This window comes from Toxotes jaculatrix, chromosome 10, assembly GCF_017976425.1.
Source record: "Toxotes jaculatrix isolate fToxJac2 chromosome 10, fToxJac2.pri, whole genome shotgun sequence".
In the NCBI taxonomy this organism is placed as follows: domain Eukaryota; kingdom Metazoa; phylum Chordata; class Actinopteri; family Toxotidae; genus Toxotes; species Toxotes jaculatrix.
In genome coordinates this window covers 19,142,065-19,168,531 of record NC_054403.1, presented here as the reverse complement: position 1 = coordinate 19,168,531, position 26,467 = coordinate 19,142,065, and the positions used below count along the sequence as shown (strand labels likewise).

The 26,467-nt window shown below is 40.1% G+C and overlaps 1 protein-coding gene across 1 annotated transcript; it reads right to left on the bottom strand.

Annotated features, from left to right (window-relative positions):
* Positions 1 to 576: 576 nt before the first annotated feature.
* On the bottom strand, positions 577 to 25,973 carry zdhhc9 (zinc finger DHHC-type palmitoyltransferase 9). Its single transcript, XM_041048655.1, has 9 exons — positions 25,128 to 25,973; positions 16,153 to 16,313; positions 12,322 to 12,480; positions 10,252 to 10,389; positions 9,755 to 9,803; positions 8,861 to 8,963; positions 5,290 to 5,393; positions 4,896 to 5,001; positions 577 to 4,264 (listed from the first exon to the last, which is right to left on the bottom strand). Exons 1-9 carry the CDS (start codon positions 25,289 to 25,291, stop codon positions 4,082 to 4,084), a joined length of 1,167 nt encoding a protein of 388 aa, XP_040904589.1. The 5' UTR covers positions 25,292 to 25,973; the 3' UTR covers positions 577 to 4,081.
* Positions 25,974 to 26,467: the final 494 nt, after the last annotated feature.

The window sequence follows — 26,467 nt, the reverse complement described above, 5'->3', positions numbered from 1 at the left end:
AATTCACACGATGAAGAAGATGCTCTGGGCCTTTGTATCCAGTAGTTTGAGAACAGAGCGCCATGTATTTTCTATGGAACACAAGTGAATCGCATCAAGAAAGCGTGGGAAAGATAGCAGCACTGAATCGGCCTGCAATATTTAAGTAATGGAAAAAAAGTTCTAAATACTTATCTATTTATTTGTCTTTGGGGTCAGCTACCACACTGATAGCATGGCTTAAGAGCTCCAAAATTTCCAAGCCAGTTTCACCATGAAGCAAAGCAGTGATCAAATAAACAGATGAAGAAGTGGACTATTGTTTCTTCCAGCTGTTTATTACTGTTTTGTAACACCCTTCCTCCCATTACAGCTTTAAGCTGTTCTCCGTGTATAATGCCACTGCTTTGAAAGATGACCTCTGGAGAAAATTGATTTAATACTAATGTTTGTATTTATCCAGGGGCGCAAATCTACCTGCACACAAACAGGTCCTCTGTTGAATATTTAATAATAGTGGATACACTGAGAGTGCACAGAGCCAGGCAGCCAAGCTGTCTCCTCAGGGTGTTTTTTTAGCCCTAACTCCAATCGCAAGAAAACATCTTTTGAAAAACAAATAATAATAATAAGACAATATTGTTTATTTACCAGACACATTGATCATGTAAAAAGAAGTGAAGTAAATTAGAATGAAATACATGTAATCACAGTGTTGATACTAAACAAAGTGAACATAAATAAGAGCTCCATCAATGGTATAGTACTGTATCTGTATACATAATGCAATGTAATAGATTGATCAGAGCATTCAGATCTGATCACGTCATGGCATTTTAACACAGGATATAACACACACACAGCAGCTCAGCTTGGTCACTGTGCAGTCCGCAAACCCTTAGAGCTAAAACTTAAAGTTCAGCCGTCCCTTTAAAATCTACCTGGGACTGTTGTAACACAGGAGTTCAACACAAACGTCCCTTCTTTTATCGGATGTCAATCACATACATTCTTGCTTCTCGGTGACAGCAACACAAAGCGATCAGAAACATCAAACTGTCTTCAAAAAAACCTTCCACAAAGAAAATCCACTAAAACTGGTCCTGGTTTAGTACTTATCATTGAAAAGTTGAACATTTTTTGGAGATTTGTTCCAACAAATATTCAGTAAATACACTTCTTTACTTCACAGAAACAATACTGCCACACACTTTACAGCATCTTCCAAAGGACATGTGTTGGTTATCCCTCCTTTTCTCATCCAGAGTAAAGAGCATGATTAATCTTGAGCTGAAACGATTAATTGATAAGATGAGTAAAGAGAAAAAGAGGAAATTAATCAATCAATTAACAATTCTAATTATGAACTATTTGTTTGGCAATTTCAAGCATAAATGAACAGAATTTGCTAGTTCCAGATTTTCAAATGTATGTGATTTTCTTTTAATAAACTGAATATTTTTGTGATTTGGACTATTGGTTAGACAAAATAAACAGACCCAATATGTCACCTTCTCACCATTTTTTGACATTATATAGAGCAAATAATCATTAAATTAAGAAAATGATCCACAGATTAATTAATGAAAAAATGTTACTTGCAGGCCTAGATTCATCTTTTACTCTTTAAAAGTATCTAATGTCAGTCTTGAGCTTTAAACTGCTCCAAGAAAATGATTATACAGCTGCCAACAACTGCAAGATCCTAAAAATTATTTCACATGCTTCCACTCTCTTATAGTTTTGGAGTTATGTTTTAGGAGATTAAGGAGGAATTGTGATCATTTTGAGTCTTATAATAAATCATCTCGGGCAGAGTCTGACACGATGCTGTTGACACACTAGAATTTCTACACAAGTATTATTTCACAAACACTAACTGTCTTGCATACAACACAATCACTATGACAAACCCTCGCTATCTGCTAAAATCATTTAAATACCAAGAATTTGCTTCACTTTCTCTCATTTTTTTCTGAGTGGATGCTGTCCCCCTCGAGCGATCTCTGTAACCAGAACAAAATAAACTCTCAAGCCGCATTAAAAAAAACATTCGGATTGAATGTCTTTCTGTTTTCTCTCTGCAATAATGATCCTGCCAAAGATGGCTGCAGTGGAAGAGGCCCCGGCTTTGGGCTTACTGTAGGAAAAACTGTCACAGCAAAGATGCAAGGAAAAGGAAGAGAAGATGAGTTAAATACGAGAAGGCAAAAGACGGCAGGAAGAGAGAGGACTCTGAGGAAGATCAGCTCTGATGTGATTTGCAGGAGGAGGTGCTCAAGTTCACAGGCAGAATAATTAACACTGGCTGCAGTTACCCTTGCTGATGACGGTCACTCATCCGCTGAGAGGTTTTAAGTACATTTATACCTGCAAAACTATGTACAATTCAACCATGGCTTTGCTTATTTTTTTCTCCAGAAAGTTTAATTCATGTTTTGTTTTTTTCCCCCAACTTTCCTCTCCTGTGTAAAGGAATACTTGGACATTTTGAGAAGTAAACTTATTTGCTGTCTTGCTGAGAGTTAGATGGTTGATTGTTACCACTCATGTCTGTGCGTTTGCTCGTTACAGCCAGCAGCCAGTTAGCTTAGCTTAGCATAAAGAATGGAAACAAGGAAACACCTAGCCTGTCTAAAGGTAAACAGCGCATGTTTATGCATGTTTATGCATGTTTATAAATAGTTTTAAAAATGTAAAAACGACAGGAAGTTGAGAAAGTGTTCCAGTTGCAAAATCACAAATGATGATGTTCTATCTTCTGACAAAGCCAGGCTAGCTGTTTCCTACTGTTTCCAGTCTTTATGCTTATGCTAAGCTAATCATCACCAGCCTGTAGCTTTGTGTTTAATACACAGACATGAGAGTGGTATCAATCTTGTGAAGAAAACAAATAAAGACCTCTTAGATTTAACTTCTGACCCACGAGTTTGGAACCACTAATTTGCAAATTAAAGTTGGCATTTCTCATTTAACACTATATCAGAACGAATTTGGAGGGGCTTCTCTGTTAGTTGACCTCAGCTGCATTTCATATTGCAACTGTTGTGATAAGGCACTGTTGCTACGAGTGTCTAGGATCATCAGAATTCAGGCCTTTTCTCGCTCACACAGGGACTAAGCGTCTCCTGGATATAAGACTTTAACCGTGCGCAAAGCAGTTTCATCTATTTCAGAGCACCAACGTCACACCACATCCTTGATTATATAAAAATGGAATGACAGCCGTTGGTCTTGATCAGATCCCTTTAAAGTTAAAAAAAAAACCTAAAAAAAAACAAGATGCAAGTAAGTAACAACAGTACTGAATGCAGCAATATCAGAATAAAAGGTAGATTTGACTTGCCTGGAAGGAGCCTTTAGGGATATCTCAGCTAAAAATTTTTTGCATGTCCTCCCCCTGCCTGGACATCATGTGTACTCACAGACTTACAAGTGAAACACTTTTATCCGCACAGGAAAAAATCAAAACAACAAAAAAAAAAATAAATAAAAAGCCTCTTGTCCAGCCTTCTCATGGTTTGCATAGGGCATGTAATGTGCACACAACAAAAAACTGACTGCACATATGAAGGTTTATACATGTCCAGAAGTAATATTGTCTTTGCCAGACACTTGCAAGGGTTATATTGGAACTGGCCTCTCACAATAAATGTCATTACGCAATTTTAAATAAAGAAAAGAAGTAGTACTGACAATCAGAGCAACCCACAGGTGAACTGAGGGGAAAGTCATACTCTTGAAGAGTTTTTTTTCTGCAGTTTTCCCAGCTGCTTCTCCCCCTGTGTGTCTTTTCCATGCAGTGTTCATAAGTCAGAGGAAGCTGCTGACTTTCCATTAAATCACTCCCCCTCCTGCAGGAGTAAGTGTCAATCAAACGCCTCTGCAGCTACTGGCGAGGAGGAGGAGGGAGGAGGAGGAGCTGCAGCAGAAACTCTTCTGGCTGAATGTAGGGCAAGAGTTGGAGAATAACTGAGTCACCTGCACAATAATCAGACATTGATTATTAATGTTCCAGTTCCTGACCATGCAGGATGCTGGGGGGTGGGGGCGATGGGGGGTGGGGGGAAGTGGCTATGATTAGAGCCGCCCACTCATACAACTAATGGGTCTTGTCCTTGACGACGGATGTCTCTGCATCAGTCTCAGGTGAAGCCAGGGGTGGGACCTTGGTAGCAGGAGGGTGCTCCTCTCCGGGGGAGGGGCTCTTCTCTGCTGAAGCAGCAATGCTCGGCTTGGCATCATCAGGTGTGTGCTCGTTGGGGATGAGTGGAGCTGTGGTTTTCTGTAGGCAGAGGACAGGAAGCTGAAAAGGTTTTCCCAAACCAATCTGGTAATCTAAAAGGGTGCTGACGCAGTGCCTATGTGGCAGAGAAACATTTTAATGTCAGTATGTTCTACCAGCAGCACCGAGGAGCGAAACTCCAGATTCATATTTTTAATTAGTCAGTCAGGACCTTTATTGTCTAAAATGTGTAAAGCAAATGTGTAATGCTGTTTTACATAGAAATAAAACAGCATTAATATGAAAAAGATGCTACAGGTGGCTAATAATGTAGCTGTTAATGCTTTGAAGCAAAACAGTATAAATTAGTTGAACAATTATAAATGGTATACTAACTACTGTAAGTAGAGAGGCACAGAATAGCTGCACATCCATGTTTCACAAGATGGATTATCAGTGTCACTCTGATAAGGAAAGTGTTTTCCACTTAGAGCTCATGTCTCCTCACACACACCTCCTTTCCTTTCTCCGATGCTCCTCTATAATTGGTTTAGACTCTATGCTAAGTTTTATGTCTGCCCTGTATTTCCTGCTCTTTGCTTTGCAGCCTTGATCCACTTTAGAGCCAGATCCAAAGTGTGCAAAGAGGGAAGATAGAGTACTGTGTGCGCGTGCGTGTGTGTGCGCTGACCGTGGTTTGTGGCACTGGGTTGCTGCTGCTGGAGGAGGAGGAGGAGGAGGAGGGTGCAGCAGGCGCAGGCAAATCCTCCTGCATTAGTCCTCTCCTGTCCAAGACACTGGAAAGCGAGACAAGGCAATCAGTCACTAACTGCATCCTGCTCGTTATTCACCAGAACGAGACGTAGGAGAGAAAGTCTAATCTATCACAGACACCGATACAGAACTAACTGATAACAGTAGAAAGAAAGGAAAAGACATAAAACTTAACAGATAACATGACGATCAATAAAACAGGGAGGATGTCGGATTCTGATTCAAAACAGGCATTTTACACTAAATAGGTTAACCAGCTCTGCTATGAACAGAGCTGTTTCGTTTAAGATTTCTTAATCTGACAGCATTACCTCGGGTACGTCGGCCCACAGAGCACCTCACAGCAGTTTTTGATGATGTTCTTGTGGCTGTACGGGTTCTGGACTCTGTTCTTTCCGGACCAGGATCCTTTAATCTGGGGGGGAAAAAAAAAATGTACTCAACTCCCATCACTAGAGCACCAAACCTTCTCAAACCATCAGCCAGCATCCCAAACGCAGCCTGACTACCTTACAAGCTTGCTCACTTCTCTTTCAAAAAGATTTTCTCTGTGCTTATACCTTATTCAAAAGCATAGCTCCATTTTTAGATGTTACTCCCACGGGCTTGGGTTTGACCTACTAAAACGATCTTGTCAGGGATTTAATGATTCCTGGTTTAATGGGAACTCTGTGTGCCGATGAAGGCGCATAATCACAGCAACTACAAATTACAATTTACACACTTTTACATACACTTTAATAACTCATTGAAAATTTTGAAAATTCACACAAAGGATTCCCGTAACAACAAATAAAGCCACTTTGTGTATGTATGTATACTCTCAGTCATATGCCATATTTGGCAGCTTACTGGAGGCTTATTTTACCCCCTAAACATCAGGTTTTCCTCCTTTGTTTCCCTTTAAGGGGCTTTAAGGGTGGAAAAACCAAGACTTCATACTTTTTGTGGCTGCACAGTTACATCAAATGGAAATATTGTAGATGTCTCATGCATCGTTCCCTCAAACCTCAGCCTAAAATATTTGGTATCTTTGGAAACGCTGGGATCGCCATGTATGGACCTTCCCTTCACTCTTCAAAATCCTTCTTTGTCCTGATTTTCTAACTAAAGTCTCCCTCCCCTCATTCATATGGAAACTGTAACAACCAGTTATTCCTTCATAGTTTCTTAATTGCTAGACTGATTTACGTGCTGCTGTAACTAAAAATACAGGTTAGGTCATATTTTTTATCATGAGTCGATCGTTCAGCTTGGGTTTGTCCTGACTGACCCTCCTGCAAGTCAGAGGAAAAAGCTTTATTTTATGTGCTATAGATGTAGGTCAGTACTGCATGCGTGTGTATCTGTGTGTGTGTAGGAGACACAGCTGACAGACCATGTGTCATCCTATGGGAGACCAGAGCAGCTACAACACTCAAGGTGCCTTTTCTCGTCCGCCCTTATTCCAGCATTTCTGTCCTCCTCTTTACTCCCTTTCTCTCCCACTCACTCTCTCTCTCTCCCTGTCCCTCCCTCACCCACTCTCACCCACTCCCTCCTTCCTCTCTGCCACAGCCGTATTTCTGGCACCGTGCCCAGCCCCTGCAGGTATCGATGCGTCTATTATTAGGCCAATCACAGATATTGAAACGGCCGGGCTGACAGCCATTGTTTCAACTCCTGGAGCCACAGTCAACACTGTAGGTGCAGATTGCAGAGCTTCATTACTGATTAAATGAACAAAAAAATGAGGCCAGCCACCCCACAGGAGAGAAGAAGGGGAAATATAAATTAATCATTACAACAAAGTATGAGTGCACTCTCTTGCTTTCAGCCATCTAGAATCCCCCACCATCCCCAACACTGCTGCCGCTCTCTGCTTCTCGTCAGAGCCTCTGCAGTCAGATGTGGGATAACAAAGCCTCCAATGAAGTATACACACTGTTAATGCCAGTACACACACACCCACACACCAACACACACACACAAAAACAGAAACTGCTCCCTCTGTGGCTTCATCCACCTGCATCACCAACACTCATCATCTGCTTTACATCAGCCTGATGTGTGTGACTGTGTGTGTGGTGGCTAAATAATGACTCAACGGTAATGCGCTCAAGCAATCAATACTTTTTTTTTCCTCATTTAGCATCAGAAGCTTCTTCTAAATGTAGCCCACAAGTCGAGATTCAGAAACCAGCTGCTCTGTTTTCTCCTTATTTCAGCTCAATTCTATCATTGGTTTTCTTAGGATTAGCAGCTATTCGCACATATTTTTAGATGAGTGGACTATGTCGGCCTGCTGGTGAGCAGAGGAGAGACCAACTGCTGCTTTTTGCATTCAAAGCATTTAGCAGCCCATTTGTCATATGGCTCAGACTCTAAGCAAAATAAAACTGCTCCTGATGAATTGGCCACATTCCCCTTGTAAAAGACATTTTTTGGACTCGGTGAGTGTGAACTGGAAAAAATAGGTGAATTCATTTTTAAAATACAGGCAGACAAGTTGGTCAAACCCTCTTTATGGTCCATTCTGCTTCATGTAAAGTCTGCTTTTTAAAAAAAACTGCAGTATGCCTTTGTTTTAGCTGCTATAAATAGACTCTGACTTCAGCTAAGACCTTGTTTTTGCACAGTCTCCATCTTCTTTTTATTTGAGTTCACAACATTTTCTGTGTTTGCTTTACTTTAGTTTACAATATAATAGCCTTGTTTAACAAGCTGCAGTTTACCAGCCCTCTGTCCTTCGGTGCTGAACAAGACGGTGCCGTTGTCAAGGAAACGGCTCTGTGGTCTTAGAAATTGTAGTGTTTACACCGCAGCGATGTATGTTTATCTTTCCAGCCACGTGAACCCAGGCTGCCTGATCACAGTATTTACAGACATGTTCTTAAAGCTATACCTTGTCTTCATTATGGCGTGAACTGACAATTGCATTCATCTAAATCTAATTTTAAAACAACTTAAACACAAGTCTAACCCTTCAACGGAATTCTTAAAAATGTCTTCACTTGGGAGGATTTTCTGCATCGTTATATTTCTGTGAATTTTGCTCTAACATGATGTTTGATATGCTACATGCACATCTGCTCTTTTCAGTGCAATTAACACTGAAACGTTTTCCTCATGTTTAGAAATCTGGGGTCAGTGAAAATAGTGGTGAGCACCAATCAGCAGTTCCAAAAGTACCTGAATACTTGCATCTCATTTCTCCCCTGTTCACACTTTGCCACGTCATATTTCTTGAGCAAATAGCAGAGCTGTCAGATATCAAAGAAGCTAAGTGCAAATGCAACCAAGAAGCATTACAGTGCTTCTAGCCAGGTGCTTAAAAAGGTATACATGTCTCTCTATATATAGATGGTTGTTAGCTGCCTAGCAACAATGCTACTGTTGTTAATAAACTGATGAAGCTCACAAATTTATTTCTGGTGGTTTTCAGCTTTAGGTGCACTATCACCACCCCCAGGGCATTAGTAGGATGTGCCCAAATTTGCATGTAGGCCACATGCACATGAGAGATGCATGCATTCATGTGTCTAAAGGTGAATCAAAATTAGATGAAAAGTGGGTTAAATGATATCTAGATTTTATCCAAAAATGACACTTAAAATGAGAATTGTAAACCTGGCTGAGGTACTCCTCACTCGAGGTGAGAACTCAACATGGACCAACCCCAGCAAATAGTATAAAGTCCACTTGTAGTTAATCCTGTTAGTCCGTATGTTCACTAGTCATGGTTCACTTGCATAAAGACAGTGTGAAACCTAAACAAACTAGACGTAAAGTCCAGCACTGCCCCTATCAGGGTGATTCAGACCACAGAAAACAAACTGTAGATGTGACAGCCCCATTAATCTGTAGTCATGTTTATATGAACATGCTGTGAGATGCACTTACATCTTCATTGGTGGTCTGGTTGAGAGAGATCAGGTAGGTGTGGAAGCCGGTCAGTCCCACCACTGACCACAGGGTGAAGAAACACACCAACACCTCCAGCACAGTGAACTCAAGTTAAGAGAACAACAACACGGGTTTTCTGCGTGATACATGGTTAGTGATTAAACAGTGGACAGCAGGTGACAGTTATGCAACGTGATTATGAGTTGGAATTAACTTGAATTAAATCTATTTAATAAATCTATCAATTTAAATAATTTCATAAACCTAAAAAAATCTACATCCTAAGCAGCAGATAATCTAAGTGGAAGACAATAAAGAAACTGCATTATTCTTTTATTGCAGTACATAGCTAATTAGTCATCATATTATGAAAACAATAAACAAAGAAAAATTTAAAGACTACAGGCTTATTTTGTTCCAACATAATCATCTTTGGCTTTTTAGCACAGATAATTATTTATATTTTCAAGCGTGTATTCACTTTCAGTGTTCCAAGAGAGTACAGGCTTTTTGGATGAAAACTAATTTATGTTTTATGCATGCGTTAACATTGTCTTCAGTACAGTAGGCTGGAGTTGCTAAACGTCCCAAAACTCAATAAAGAGCTTTCATTAGAGCAGATAAGCAGTTTCCTTACACCTGTGCTTGTGTTTTTGGTTTTTGGAAAGGCTAAAAAAAGCCACAACTTTGTCATGTTGATATCCTGCATGGCTTGTAACAGTTGCTAAGCTATGATTAGACAGTAACTGTTCGGGTAGAGGTTTAGTAAGAGGTCAGCTGGTTGAGCAGTATTAATGTTTTAAATTTTCTATTCTAGGATTCTGGTAAATGTAGGACACACAGCAGCTGTTTTTGTGGTGTATATACTGTGGTCTGAGTTTAAAAGGATATGTTCCAGGTGTTTCTTTCAAAGTGTTCAAAAAGCCATTATCCACTGAACCTGTGAAGAGACAGAGAGAAGTTAGAAAGGAAAAATATAGACTTTCTAAAAGCTCCCTTATTCTTTTTAGAAGTAACATGTTACACAGTATTAAGATAACAAGCCCAGAGCTAATTATCTTGACTAGAAACTCTCCTGTTTCCACGTCTCTGTCTTGTTGCCATCTGCATTGGGTAGAACAAGGAAGCAGGAGGATGACAATGAAAGAGGAATTGTGTCAAGATGTCAGTTGCTGTTGCGTGTCATGTCACGCTTCAGGAAAGGCCTGGTGTGAATTAGGTCATAGTTTCAGAACACGTGCATGCATTTGCATAAACACTGGAAGCTGCTGGTGAGCCTGTGTTGCAGCTTGTTCTTCCTGTTTTGCCACATTTTGGCAGCTTTACATGTGTCGTTCTCCTACATGACGCACCCGTCTGTTCCTCCTGGTTGAACGATCGATACTTACGCATGACCACATGGACGATGTCAAACGTGAAGATATAAATGGTGAGCAGGGACAGGGACAGGGTGAACAGGTAGAAGTATCGGTAGTTCCTCTTGCCCACGCAGTTGCCCACCCACGGACAGTGGTGATCAAAACGATCTGTGCAAAAGAAAAAAGGTCAGCGTATAAATATGTGAAATGTACTAGAGGCTGTGCACCAGCTTCATTAGAAAACAGACACTTTTGGAAATCAAACGAGTGTTAAAAATACACCGGTATCAGCTGCAGTTTTATAGTCAAAGCTTTGTGCATCAGCTTCTGTAAACCTGCTGTCTAAATATAGTGTTCACTTCCTCTTCGCCTCTCCTATCATTTGGAGGAGAGCCAGATGAAAGCAGGACAGGGTCAAACGGACAACAGAAGTAAACATCTTGCTTTACACTTTTCTCTGTAGCAGACACACCGATGCACTTCCTGGGTGGGGTGTCACAGCAATTTACAGTGAACAGAGGCACAGACAAGAGACGAGAAGCTGCTTGTAGATTTAAGGTCAAAACAATCATTTTTAAATTTACAGAACGCCTATTCATTTTCTGTCATTATGGTTTTCTATGTTTTTTTCTATTCAAGCACAGTGGATCTGAAATCAATTAACAAGTAAGGGATAAACAGTAAATATGCTTAAAAAGCATTCACATCCATTATGAGTTAAATGTATAGGAATAACAGCGATGGTGGACTCTTTGGTCCTGATTGAAATATCTCCACTACTATAGGATGGACTGCCATGAAATGTGGTCCAAACATTCATGGTCCCCAGAAGATGAAGCCTAATGATTTGTAATTTCCTGACTTTTCCTCCAGCATCACAAGCAAGTTAACATTTGTGGTTTTAAAGTTAAGATTTTATGGATTGCCATGAAATTTGCTCCCCTCAGGGTGAAATGTAATGAATTTGGTGATCCCTTAACTGGACAACAGTCCTCTGTGCTGTTCCAACACTGTCTGCTTATTGTGGAAGCAAACAGCCTGAAATTATAACTGAAAGTCAGCCCTTTACTTGCCTGATGTTTGACCTGATCTGCCGTTTTCTCTACTTTAATCCCTGGACAAATATCAGAGATGTGTACAGTGATAGAAAGGTCTGGAACCAGACAAATAAGCCACCACAATACTTAGCATTTTATTTCAATAACCCCCACAGTCATTGTTGGACTAGAAAACCAACACAACAAAAAAATTATGTTCAAACGCTTCTAGGCTACACTGTATATCTGATATCTCATAATATATTAACCACAAAAGGCCCTGGGTATAAAAAACAATATGTGAAAATGGTTTGGCTTCTGTATTTTTATTGTGCTACATATTCAGTGACACTGCTATAAACAATGTTAAGTTGAGAAGGAAAAGATATGAATGCAGCAAAAAGTGACTGAGGCGTGCTACTTTGACTGTGTGTGTGTGTGTGTGTGTGTGTGTGTGTGTGTGTGTGTGTGTGTGTGTGTGTGTGTGTGTGTGTCTCTCTCTCTCTCTCTCTCTCTATAGCAGGTGGACACAGATGAACCAGTGTTCACAATGACTGAGCATTTATTCCCTCTCTTAGCCTCCACTGTCTCCTCTCATATCGCCTGTGAGTCTACGCTCCTTTCAAACGCATTCCTCAATCATCAGCAGCCAAATGACTTATTTTGCAGGGCTGAGAAATAAAACAGCCACACACACACACACTCAGTTCAAACCGCCTTCAAAAATTCAAAGTACTCTCTAAAAAAAATACTCCCTGTGAAGTTTTTGGTCCATTTGTTCCAGTTTTCTAAAAGTCCTGTTCCCCATCTGCTTAGTCCAACATTTATTTATAAAGCTTTGATTTTTAAATATTTTCATCACTGTGACAAATGAATGCTGGAAGAAAATTAAGGTCAAAGCTTTAGTTACAATCATCATGTCAGCAAGCTGTTTTTCCCTTTCACTTACAAAAACACTGCTCACCTTTCTATTTCTGAAAAACTGATATAAACCAGTTTCAGTGAAAGAAGCCTTTGTTTAAACGACATGAGAACTGACGGCAGATTAGAAGTGATTTCTCACCGACGCAGTTGTCACAGATGCTGCAGTGAGATGCTCGAGGTGGTCGGAAGATCTTGCAGGTGTAGCAGTACTTGAGCTTTACGATCTGGTTGTTGATCTGAACGTTGCGGATACGAGGTGGAGGCCGCTGCCCTGCGGGGACGTTCCCATTGGCAGCCTCTGTGGAAACAAAACACACAAGCAGGTTTCAGCTTGGCCAGATAACTCTAAAATATGTTATTTAATACAACAACACCACAAACACTGTCAAAAAAAATAAGCATTACAACCTTCACAACATACAGAACTATTGCACTGGATTGCATTAGATTGTACAGGAGCTCACATTATTACAATCACTTGCTGTATGTTTCTTAAATGGGCATTGAGAAATGTGAGATTCAGTGGAAAGGACAAGAAAAAAAATGAGACATAAATCTTGACAGCTGAACCTTGAGAACGTCACTGGATGACAACATTGGATCGATACAGTATTGATGTTGGTGGATTTATGTGTAATCACTGCTGAGCTGTGAATATTGTATACTAGCAACACTATAGTGCACTGTGTCCTGTTTTATCTGGGCATCAGCTAACCTTCCAAACAGTGACCGTATTTGGCCGTATTTCACAGTCATATCTTTTACACGAGACACTTTTCCTTCTGCACATCAGTCAGTGACATTCTCATACATTCCCTTTTCCTGGCAATTCAGACTTTTCTGATTATGTTGCACTGCAGGAGCTGAGAGGTTGGAGAGGGTGGCTAATGACCAGAGGGTTGCTGGCTGGAATCTGTCAGGAGAATAACTCTTAGGGGGAAATCCACCATTAACATGCTGCACTGGGCAGATGTGAATGTGGAGTTAAGGGAACGGAGCAGGCATGCTCATTTGACTTTCTGGGGATACATTAAGATAAAAAATGTGGTATTTGTCGAAATTAAATTATCTGAGCTCGAGAAAGTGTTTAGAGATGAGTGGAGGAAAAATTCTACATTAGCTAAACTGTATATTTATCATTTGTATAGAGATCTAAATGACCATTCTCTGTTATGTAAAACTAAACATACGTAAATCAGCGAAACCAGCACGTTCACAACCTTGCATCAAAACAATCCATAACACATCTACAAACATAAAAATGGTGCAATTTATTTTACGTGACAGCATAAAACACTCTGCATCATGAATCTTTATGAATCTATAGAATGTAGGATTAGTGGCTTTCATCATAAACCAGTGGAAAATAAATTAATGAGTCATCACTCACAGGGAATGATGCCACTCCCTCGGGTAGCAGAGCTCGGTCTGCGAGTGGCATTATATATTCTAAGAGGATGCCTCTCCTCGTATTAGCATTCCCCCTCGGGACTAGTCGTTAACAGGCGGAGGGGACAGAGCACGGATGCTGCAGCGGCTTCATCAACATGCCTGCCTCAGCTTCAGAATGAGATCAAACATACATACCAGCCTCCTCTGTTAACACGCCCACACTCATAGCATAAAGCAGCTATCCAAACACATTAAACAACATACTGTATGACAGCTGTAAGTGTGGGGTGGAAGTTGTTAAACTTAGTCCTTCATTTAAGCTGCTGCAGTGCATATTCTTCAGGTCAGGTGTCACAGTTTAGCATTTAAATGTGTCCTACTAAAGATCTATTTTTTGTGTGTTTGCATGTGTAAACAGGACCTAAAAACTCCTGAGGTTAAGAAACTTGGAAATAATGAAGGGTGAGGCAATTTAAAGGAACAGTTTGACATTTTGTGAAATACAATGTTTGCTTTTTTTTTTTTTTTTTTACTAAGAATTAGATGAGAACATTGAAACCAGTCTCACATCTATATAAACTTTTTTTGAGTTCTTCATGCCATCAAATGCCCACATATTTAACATATTAACTTATCTCACTCCTTTGCTCTGATGGACCCCCTCTTCCTTTTGTCTTTGAATTTTCTTTGTTTCATGTAATCCTAAATCAAATATCTTTGGGTTTTCTCATACAAACTACATGCAGAGACTGTGCATTCTCCACCAGGGTCATCACGGCCAAATCTGGTTAAACCACCAAGCCATTGTTCTCTGGCGAGCCGAATGAGTCACAGTCATGATGAGAGAAGTGCTGGCTGCCAGCTAACCCATTCTCAGAGGGCAGAGTGCCTCAACCTTGCTTTTATAGTCCTCCTCTGCCATGAGCAGAGACCAGCCTCCACCTATGCCTCTTGTCTGGAGTGAGAGAGCACAAGTGATGGCTGAAGGACACCACCATGAATCTTTAACAGATACAAAGAGTGAACACTGAACGGCCACACAGGCACAAGAGGGGGTGTGTAGGGTGGGCTGTTACAGAAATATTACAGAATGAGTTTCACCCAGACATAAAAACAGTCTGGAAAGCCCAAGGAGTGGACATGAAAAATACAAAAAACACACTGCCGATGAGGACAACAAGACTTATTCTTGTATGCAAAGACTTTGTTGTTGTTATTGTACAGTGTATAGTTTGTTTTATACAATGAGACACAGAGTCTTTGTAGCGAATGTGTGTTAAACTGAGTTGTGCATCCACAGATGAGCACACTCAACCTTTAGCAACATAAAGCATAAAGAACATGAATAAATCAACAGGACTGAGGATGTCTGCTCACCGCTTCACCAGCCTATATAATAAAGTATTTATGCTTCCAAAATACTTACTCATTTGAGCTACATCCACCTAACTCACTGTCCACATCTCTGGATGTCATTTCATACAAAGACATGTATACAACAAACTAGATGAGGATGATGTAACAGCACACAAGCTAATAACCATTTGTTCTGTTGTTGACTTAACATTTGAATGGATGTAGTTAAGGGTTTTGTGGTTTTGTTTTGTGTCTGGTGGCATTATCAGTACTGACTGTGTGTAATAGCTCTACATGCTTCGAGGACAGGTGCGAGACTGTCACATTTGATCGCAAGCTTCTTCACACCTGCATAAACCTGAACTGGATCAGAGCATTATCTCAGAAATTGGGACACAACTGAAGTGACTTTTCTCTTTTCTGCTATTATCAGCAAGACACTGACTTTTTAAAGATTTGTTGCTATTGTACTAGTGTTTTGGACCACGTGATGAATGAAAGTCTTAATAGTCACTCTCTTTTAGCTCTGTTTTTGGTCTCTACCAATGTCTGAATAAAATATCTGGCTCTTTAGCTGACTCATGCTCCGCTATGTTGACCAGCTGGTCTCTAACTCCATCTGTGTGCTGTTTAGTGCTGAGTAGGTAGTGTACAGTGAGTTTTTGAAGCTTACTGAAACAGTAAAGTTGAGGTCCAGACAGATACACAATGACGTGAAACTTGTTAGAGCTCTGTAAAGCAGAGGGGAGCTGCAGGCTCAGGAGATAATTCTCTGTCGGTTCATCACTTTGAAACTGTCATAGTGTTTTCAAATTGTAATTTGACACATTGTAATTATAGAAATATTGATTACAGGAGCTTTAATATGCAGCATCGCCAAAGGACTTAAACGACCACAGATGATTATATATGTGATCTTGTCATACAGTGTGGAAAAATGAAGGGAAAACTAGCTAAAGGGATATTTAAAGGCCCCTGAAAACCTGTTTAATCAATTAGCTTCTTACTTTGAATAACATCATTCTATATGTACACATTATTTTCCGGTTATTTCACATGAGAGAGTTCTGGATTTGTGTTTTTCTCTGTGCTTATTCAGTCATGAATATACAATTGAAGCCAAATTTTGAGGGGAATACTAGAGAGAGAAGAGCTTAAAAGTTCACTGAAAATAAAGTCAAATGTTTCATAAATGTTTCTGTACATCTTTCCTGCAGCTCACCAATTTCCATCTCGATGAATGTGGCTTCCTCTGGGAGGGCCCGTGGCAGCACCCCGGGGTCACTGAAGCTGGTCCTCAGCAACATGGCCATGACGAACAGGAAGAGCAGGGCAGCGAAAACTGGGATGGTAGGAGACAGATGCACAGCCAGGTATGGACATCTGCAGAAAAAAGTTTTATGAATAAAGATACAGATCCGGTCAGACATTCATTTAGGTTTATCTCAGGAGGGTGAAGAGGGAAACAGGTTTTTCTGCACTGAGTGATAAGCTGTGAAGCCACAGCTTGTGACTGCAGTAACTCTGCTTGACTTTTTCACAATATACAACAGACCTGCAAATGAACACTTTATCCTTGTATCTTGCAACACTTAGTCAGTTGACTGGAAATTACTTCCAACAACTGATTAATGTGATTAATGTGTGTGTCTCTAGTTCAGTTGTTTTTCCTTTGTTTGATATCATTGTAAGTTGCATATCTTTGGAGCTCAGACTGTTGCTTGACGTCCCCTGGAATCTGACAATGATGAAAACTTTTTAAAATGATCTGGCATTAAAACAATAATTAGCAGATTAATTGATGATAAAAAGAATAATTGTTAGTCGAGCCTTCTCAAAAAGAGCATGTGCAGAGAGGACATGACATGACAACACTTTACACACTCTGACCTGTCGTTCTGAGCATAAGGTCATGAACTGTGTGAGCTGCCCTTTCCCTGGACCACGCAGAAGTCATGGCCATGAATAAACAACACCATGCCACAATCTCCTCACCTTCTGGCACAGTGGAGAAACATTAGCATAACTTTGTTTGCCAGGCCATTGAGATTAGAGCCAGCAGGGCTCCTCCAAAAAGGCCTGCTGCTGATTGCGATAACAGATGTGAGCTGCAGAGCAGAGTGCTGCGACAGGACAGAGGACAGCAGCAGAAGAGGCTTCTACATGCAGTTATTAATAGTTTAACTGAGCGGCCACATCTCCCTCCCATGTGGCCAGGATCATATATTCATAATGCAACATTCATGTTGCACTATAGGACTGCAAGGTATTGTGTCATGTCCTGTACAAGACTAACTTTTGTACTGCATGTCAGGCATAAAGCACAGCCGACACACACTCCATCATGAGGAAGATGGAAATTTGAACCATTGATGCTTTATACGTACATCAGTTCCTTAAAATCTAAATCATCAGGCTATAAAAGTACAAGGTGTATTTGATTGGAATATAATATCCCATGTAGACGTTTTATTCTGTATCATATATTAGCAGCACTAATGTATGATAATAATTTTCATTACTATGCGATTGCTGCTGTACTAACTATACCTATTTTATTTCAAATCCAATGTGCTGGAGTACAGAGTCAACACAAGAAAAAGAGGTGTATGTGTCCAAATACTTATGGACATGAACAGAAAAATAAATTGCAACCATTTATATAAATCATTCATCTCTGAAGTTCCAGCTTCGGTTTTCCATTTTCTACCGTTTACATGATTTTACACTGAATATCTGCAAGTTTATTTAGGACAAAACAAGTGAGTCATCTATTCATCCACCACAGTGCCAGCCACAGTTTTATTTTGGCTTGTTTGGGTGGCATTTCATCCATCTTCACCACGCACACAGCTGAAAGGAAGTTTAAAAAGAAAGGGATGTAGCTGAGTAAACAAATACCACTCAGCAAAACATGACAGAGAACAAGGTCCACCTGTTAAGACAAACTACAGTATGCAGATAAGAGAGGTACATCAGCATACCTGAGCACTGACAGGGCAACAACACACACATACAAACTCCCAACACCTGCTGGACTGGTCTGAGCAGTTTCCCTGCAGTGCCTTTTTTCACACTAATGGAAACAAGGAGCAGAGATCAAATCAATAGAAATTTCCACAGGAGCAGGCCTGTGAAGTACGTTTGTCCCATTTGTTAGTGCAGAGACAGCAGAGGGCAGCCGGTGGATTTGGACTTAGGGGAGGAAGTCTGTCGATGAAGTGTAATTCCTGTAATGATGACTTGTAGGTATTCGAGCCACAGTCTATCATCGCTTCCCATCAAGGCTCCACGTCCTTCCAGGATGCAACCATTTCCTGTGCTGTTGAGGAGCAGGGTGGTGCTGGCACAGTGGCGCTATGTGTTCATCAGTCACCACAGAGGCAGCAGAAAAAAATGGGACTTAATCTGGCCCTGTGTCCGTGAGGGCAAAACGTTGGCATCAGCACGGCGATCAGTCAGACCGCCAAACGACACTCACGTCTCGCACACACTCCCCGTCTTCCTTACTCAACTTTCTGCCTCCCTGTTTGTGGCTCATGATAAACTAGCTCCAGTGGTGGAAAGTAACAAGTACATTTGTACTTGTACTTTACTTGTGTTTTAACTTTATGCTTCTATATACTTATATACTATACTATACTATACTATACTTATATACTATACTATACTACTCCACAACATTTCAGTCTGTCTCATTTGACTACTATGGCTACTGGTTACTTTGAAGATTAAGAATTTAAAACGTGATTTTGACCATAATATATGATGCGTTGTTTAAATTAAAACACCCACCAGTCCTGCTTAATTATTAAAGGAATAGTTCAATATTTTGGGAAACATGCTCATTGTTTTTCTTGAAGAGAGTTGCATGAGAGGATCGATATCGCTCTTGTGTCTGTGAGATAAATAGGAGGCTTGAAAAAAAAACAGATCTTCTCATCTAACTCTCAGTAAGAAAGCAAGTGTTTTTCAAAATGTTGAACTATTCTTTTAACACTTAATGATGATATAGTACATAAATAACGTTTTAATAATAAAAACTGGCAAAGGCCTTTTAACTTTATACATAAACTTTACATTTACTGATGCTGTAATCATGTAATTTTACTTAAAATATATAAAACATATATAACATTTTCAATGCAAACATTTTACTTGTCATTGAGTATTTCCATATTATAGCAAAGTATTTCTACTTTTACATCAGGACAGGACGTTGATACTTCTTTCATCACTGACTAGTTGGACCTGGTACAATGAACCAACACCCATTCACTTGCGTTAGCCTTTCAGCATTTGTAAAAAAAAAAATCCAGAGTAGGTCTACATCACATCTTGGGATGAAATGTTTACAGTAACTTTGTTTAGACCATGAATTCCAAACCATATCATAAAAATAAATATTATATTGCATTTTTATATTAATTATACCTCTGACTTGGTATGTAAATGCAGTGCTTTTGCCATATGCTATTCTCTGTTTTGTTTACTTAATTGGCCCCTACACAACTGTCATAAAAACACTAAAGAGTGGACACGAGGCCCTGAGTTCTGCAATCAGCTGGTCATAAAGGACAAAAATCACATTACACACATAAGACAATGACACAGTACTACATAAGAGAGATGAGCTTCCGACTTCTTATTCCGCATTTCAAGTGTGAAGTTCACTTTGCTCTGTGTGTGTGTGTATACGTGTATGAGTGGGGTGGGTGGGAATTAGATGCATTAGGGTGCGTCTTCCACCGACTTTGATCTAGAGGATTCCCCCACTTAACTCAGGATGACACGAGCTCAAAGATGAGAAGCTTCTAAAGTCGGGAAATCGCTGAATTAAAATCACTTCAACTTCTCCGCAATAAAACCACTGAACCCAGGATTAATATGCCACCATGTCATTCCTTGGTGACTCATGACATTTTACCTTTGTTGAACATTTCAGGGCCTTCCTTTATTAATACTTAACACTTGTAAGCTGTTGCAGGGCTGCATGAATCATACTACAAATGAATTATGTACTTGCTGTGCCGGCAGATCCACAGTGGGGCCTCACTAACAGCCGTCTGTCATACAAACATCTGTAGACTGTGACTCTGCTTGTTTCTAGGGCACTGCTGAAAAAACACTAAACAAAAGCTGGCAAACTCGGCTTGCCCCCTCTCCTTTTCCACACACAGACAGAAAGTCAGTCCATTACCGAACTTGGTAAATATTCAGATTAGAGGGGGATTTTACACATCCCTCTGCTGCAGAAATCTCAGACAACTTTTGCCCTTTTTTTATGTAGATGGAATCATTTACCTCCTGCTTGTGCCACTTATGTATTATAATACATCCAAGCCACAGAGCCAAGCACCCTTTTTTTTTTTGTACATTTTTTTCTGAAGCCATTTTCAGAATCCTTAAAGACTTTTAACCATGTGGATGAAAAAAATATCACTTGTTTCTTATACTGTGATTGTATTTCTTCATCCAGATAGCTGAAGCTGGCAAATGTACTTGATCTATTTGTAAAATACAAACAAAATATTAATTAATATTAATATCCACAGTACATGTTTATGGAATATCATCTCTGTTTGGATGAGGAAGAAATCAGGTTAAAAATCTATTTTTAGCAAGTATTTTATGTATTTGTTTAGCAAGTATTTTTTATCCATATAGTTATAACAGTCTTTGAGCTGTTTTTTTTCCCAGAGAATAATAATCAAATGCTTAGGTCTATGGCATGGATGTAATGGAAATACATGAGAGACACAAAGACGGGCTAGTTTAACCCTCTCATTGGAATACATTGATATCTGATAAAAAACATGCCCCTTCAAACATAAACCAATGAATGCCTGAGTTTAAAAGAGGTTATGTTAAAGCTTCAGAGGGTATAATCTGCTGTCCAGTTTAAATCAGTCTCCCTTGTTATGCAACATTTAAATACCATATGAAAGGGATGAAACATTAGAGCCAGGGTCATGGTCCCTCTCCTGGGATTAAAGTTGGGATTACAGATGTTGCATCATAGAATATTCACAAAGTGAAATGAAGACTAATGGTAAATCTGATGATTTAATTTTAGTGACATGAAAAAGAATACTAGCGATGACGAGGCCAGTGAGGAGGCATCTATCTCCAGACATTCCTTTTAGGAGAGCATCTATGTAAAACCAAATCATAACGACAAAGTGAGGAAACCAATACATTTTCACTCGCTGTGTGGCACAGGATGTGAGGGGAGTGGGGGGGAAACATCCTCCACAGAAAAGCAGCACTCTCCTCCTGCAAGGGAAGCTTCCAGAGAACAAAGCCTGTAGATCACTGTTACTGTAAATGGAGCTTGTACTCTGAATAGGGCATAAATCATGTTATTGCTCATTTAGCCTGGGCTGGGAGCAGCGTTCTGATTGGCTAGCAGGGAGACAGGGTGTGGTTAGAGATGCTGAGGGAGGCTCAAGGGTCAGTTACAAGATCTCTTCTGACTGCAGCCGGTCTGTAAGCTCAGCCCTGTGTTTCTACTGCTGTGGATCGAGTGAACACCACCTTCATAAGCACATGTACAGAGCACAAGAGCACAGACAGAGAGGATCAGTCTCATTACATGCACATATGCCTCTCCGGCCTCACAGCTCAGCATCCTGGGGTGGACAGACAGATGACACACTGTCCTTATGTTCCAGTTCCTTGTTCTTTCATTCAAACTCGATAGGTGGCTATCCACATGCACATATGCATGCATGTACACACACACACACACACACACACACACCACAAATACACTGTCACAAATGTACAAATGGGAACCAAACCAGTGAACATCCCACAGTGAGGAAGCCTCTCGTGGCTATATACATGTCGGGCAATTTACAACCAAAACCTTTTATACATCACCTTTCAAAGCAGATAATATCCACTTTAATATCTTATTTAAAACAAACAAAGCCAACAGGGTCAGGACACATGGTGCTAAAATGGATTCCGCCTGTAATGGAAAAAACAGGCCAGGTCTACCTCTTAAGTGACTAATTTGTTTAGTTGTTCCTAATGAGTCTTTTCCATTTATGTATTCGGCCACTTGTTTCCGCAATTTAGCACAAATTAAAGCACGGAGAGGTTTCCCTGAGCAGGGTGCTGATGGCTGGTGATAAAAGTGAGATGTCTGCTCGACTGGTGTTGGATATGAGCCAGCAAACGCCAGGACACTGCCCTCTCTGTTCTCCCATCAGTGCCAGGATGCAGCTCACAGCACAATCTCAAACCCACATGTGAGGAATGAATCCTCAAAAAAAAAAAAAAAAAAACAAAAAGCAAGGAAACTAAACACTAAAAAGACAGTGTACGTGATAACAGAATGATGAACTACAGCGAGATGCACAAGAATTAGCCGACAGAAAAGCCTTTGCTTCTTAAAATTACATTATAATGATGCAGTGTCATGAATCTTTTGTGTGTGCAGTGGACTGTGGTACAGTTTTTGCTCGATATTAAGACTTTTACAAACTGCGTTTTTGATCAATTATGGCTGTTGTATGATTTTTTTGGAACAGTGACAATATCATAAATCATATAATCTACAGCTGTAACCATTAGTTTATATATTGATTAGCTGATAGATAGAAAATTAAAAGGGCCAGTGTGTATGATTTAGGGGGATCTATTTGCAAAAATTTAATATAATATTCATACATAGTATAACCACCTCAAACTAAGAACTGATGTGCTTATTGCTGGCTTAGTAGGAGCCCTTCATATCTATATTCTTCCACGGAGCCCGCCATGTTTCTAAAACACTGGCTCTGGAGAGGGCCTTTCATGTTCTCACATTACCTGAAGGCCACCATCCGGGTTTTCCTGGATGAAAAGTCAAGGGGTCACCAAAGTGATTACAATTAGTTCTGGCACAAATGTTTGAACCAAATTTAATGGCAATCTATCCAATAGTTGCAGAGACATTTCACTAAGCCAAAAACGTACCACCTGCTGGTGATACCAGTTACAATACCTCTCTCTGGACCTAAGAGGTGGACTGATCAACACACTGATCAACACAATGACACTGCCATCCATAGAGTCACATTCCCTGCTTTACTTAGGTGCATGTCTCTGCCACATAAACTGTATATCTTTGGATTTCATACTGTTTCTCAGACAAAACAAGAAATTTAAATAAACTGTATTGATATATGTGATATTCTACAATGCCTATAGCTGGACATACTGTTTTAATGCGTCCATTAAACATAGCTTCAATTGGGCAGTGTGTGAATGCTTTAAACCTCTGAGCCTTTCTGCAGAAGGCTATTTCTCCATCAGAGGTTTAAATCAGATATGTATCAACATGCTGTGTAATGGCGAGTTTGAAAATTACCCCCATGCTGCCTGGGCCCAATCTCCACGTTAATATCCATCCCCCCATGAGAGATAATTATGTTCCGCTGTAATATGAACATAGCATGCTAACAACCCTTCAGCCATTAGTCACCGCAATGCCTCCTCTGGGCTCTGGATGTTCAGCGTGAGCAGTATCGTCTCTCTCTCTCTGCACTCTGGGCCGGACAACAGCTGCTTCTGTCCAGACTCAAAGGAAAGCAGGAGGCCATTAAAGTGCAGAGCAGACAGAGATGGGAAGGGCCTGGCACAAGTGAAGGCAGCTACTTCTCTTCCCTCCTATGCTCCAAATCCATTTGTCCTAGTAGCTGCATACACGCCCACAGTCAAGAGAGGTTACTGTGTTACAGTGCAAGATTTGTGCTAAATCATCGTGCCTGATTTGTCATTTGAAAACTGGCGAGAAAGGAGAGAGAGGAAGAAATAAAAAAGGACAAAGGTGCAATCTAAACGAGAAGCAGCACTGCTTTATGATGATTTTTCACAGTCATGTTCTTCATTTTAAAAACAATCCTCTATACAGCCTTAACTGACAGGATTTGGCTTCACATGCTGCATCCGAGCCAGTCGGCAGCGTTTGCAGGGCTAATGAGTCCACTGGGTTGTGTGAGTAGTAGGCTGAGACAGAACTGCTGAGACAACAAAAATGGCAGCTTTCCTTTCTTAAACCCGAAGCAAAGCTGGACAGCCAGGGTCATTAAATATTAAACACTCCCGTATGTGGTCAATCATAAACCTTTTCTCTGTCAGGAACTGAATTTTGAGCAACAAAACATGGATCCACAGTGTGTTTGGGAAGTCATCAAAACAGATACTGCTGCTTGTTAGAAATGAAGGCCATACAGGGCGTTACAGGTGAGAATTACACTACCTTTAAATGTACTTTAGAAGCTTACAAACATTCAATACTCATTTAAAATGTTCACAATAGGAATATGATAGGTGGAATATGATCCTACAGAAGCAGGTGAGATGAGTCTAAAAATAAATGATTGACAGAAGATTACTCAGCAACTATTCTTACAGTTGATTGATCATTTCAGGATTTTTTGGGCAAAAACAAGTATTTTATGGTTCAAGCTTCTCAGATGTGAGGATTTTACAGTTTTCTGCCATTTGATAGTAACCTGATTATATTTGAGTTTTGGGTAGTTGGTTGGATGTTAATGTATCCATCAGCTTGGATTCAGGGCATAAAAAAATATTGGGCACGTTTCACTATATTTCATTTACCTAACGATTAATTAGCTAAATAATTGGCAGATTAAACAATAATGAAGTATGGGATGGCTGCAACAGTTATTTCATTATTACGTAATCTACATTTTCTTTTATTAGTGAATTAATCATTTGGTTGATAAAATGTAAATGGTGAAAAATACCCATCACAAGCTCTAAAAGATTTTCAAATGCTTCGTTTCGTCCAACCAACTGGGCAAAACATTTGCTTTATGATAAAAGAAGATGAAGGAAACCCGAATATATTCACATTAAAGAAGCTGAAACCAGAGAAAATTTACATTATTTCTTCAAAACTGACTTATAAAGTATCACTTATAAATCTATCAAAATAGCCACCAATTAATTCCCTGTAGATCAACTAATCGATTCATCAACTAATTGTTGCAGCTGTAAAGTTGCTTATTGCAGGACATGGTTACTCAAAAGACACTGCCAGCTACTACAGAAATATTTGGGCACTGGGTGGAACCACAATCGCCCTGAAGTGACTTATGAACACTTTCTGGAGCAACTTATAATACTGATATGGTCCATCTATGGCTCATTAGGAGTCGGAGAGAGGAAATGACTTACTCGAAAGCGAAGAAAAGGGAACAGGTTCCGATGATGAGGAAGAGGGTCAGGTAGAAGACTCCTTTCTGCCGGGCCATCATCACGCGTCCGTCGCAGCAGAAAGTGTTTTTACCCGGGAGCTTCTCCCATTTTCGCACCTTTCGTGTTATCATCACCGCCGACATGGTGTCCTCTTTTTTTCAGAACAGCCTTCAGTCCTTCTTTGGGTTAATGTCAGGTGTTATACTATGAAGCGATTCAGACAATGAGCTGATGGAGCTAAGGAGGATCCTGCGCTCATGTATTCTTATAAATACTGTTCAGTCAGTGCTGCACACAGTCCATTGGCGAAAAGCAAACGACTTGCTCTGTAATATTATAAATTTCTGCACAGGGCGACGACAGTGAAGCATTTTTTTTTTTTTCAATAAAAGCGTCGCAGTCACATCATCAGTGTTTTCTGATCCGTATTACTTCCAATTTCCCGTCTTTACTGCGGCATGTCATTCCCACGGTGGGGCTCCCACGCTGCTCAAACAAACAATCTCTATCCCCTCACCGTCCACTCAGGACTGGAAATGAACAAAAATTCATCCAAACGCTTGCGGCAGATACTCCGTACCAGAAGCTAGAAAATCCAGCCGTGGCTGTTGCATTGGTGGAGCGGACCTTGACCGGTTGACATTCATATCATATCTCGATAAATCATAAATGATCGAATAAGCGAGCTGCTCCGCGTTCACAGAAAATTAGACTACCACCATGCTGCTGGACATGGACATTAAGCCTCCATGAGAGAGAAAAAAAAATAAAATAAAAACTCTAAAAATAAGAAATAATCGCAGTCTGCATGAACGCAAACGTAAAGCTGTTGATGTGCTTTTTTTCCCGCAGGATACCAGTCCTCGGTTTTAGTCAATGGCAGCAGGAAACACGCCTAGATTGAAATGTCTAATCTTAAAGGGGCAGGACAGGTAAAACAAAAAGGAACAAAGGACACACATAAAGGTCCTATTTAAATCACATTAATATGCTACACCGCTCGCCCGAGATATTACCCAAGGGAAGAGCCTGTGAAGAGGTGCATTAATGAAGTTAATTGGTAATAGACACCAGATGCATTAATCCCTCAAGTGTTGCTCCATGTGTAGTTCACAGGCTCCAGAGAGTAGAGGTGAACACTGCAGAGGTCCTTAGAGAAAATCCTCCTTCACAGGGATCAAATACATGTGGACTTTTAATATTTACAGTATGTTGCATTATTTTTTAATTTAATGCAATAACATTCTGGTTGTGTTTCATTCTAATGTGTTGTATTTGTAACAGTTTCAGATAATGAAAGTCCCAGGTTACAACATATT

Coding starts and splice junctions, on each gene's coding strand:
- zdhhc9 (XM_041048655.1), bottom strand. CDS start 25,291: ATGTCGGCGGTGATGATAACACGAAAGGTGCGAAAATGGGAGAAGCTC. Junction 16,314..25,127: donor TCCCTTTTCTTCGCTTTCGA/GTAAGTCATTTC, acceptor TTTTTTCTGCAG/ATGTCCATACCTGGCTGTGC. Junction 9,804..10,251: donor CATCGTCCATGTGGTCATGC/GTAAGTATCGAT, acceptor GTCTCTTCACAG/GTTCAGTGGATAATGGCTTT.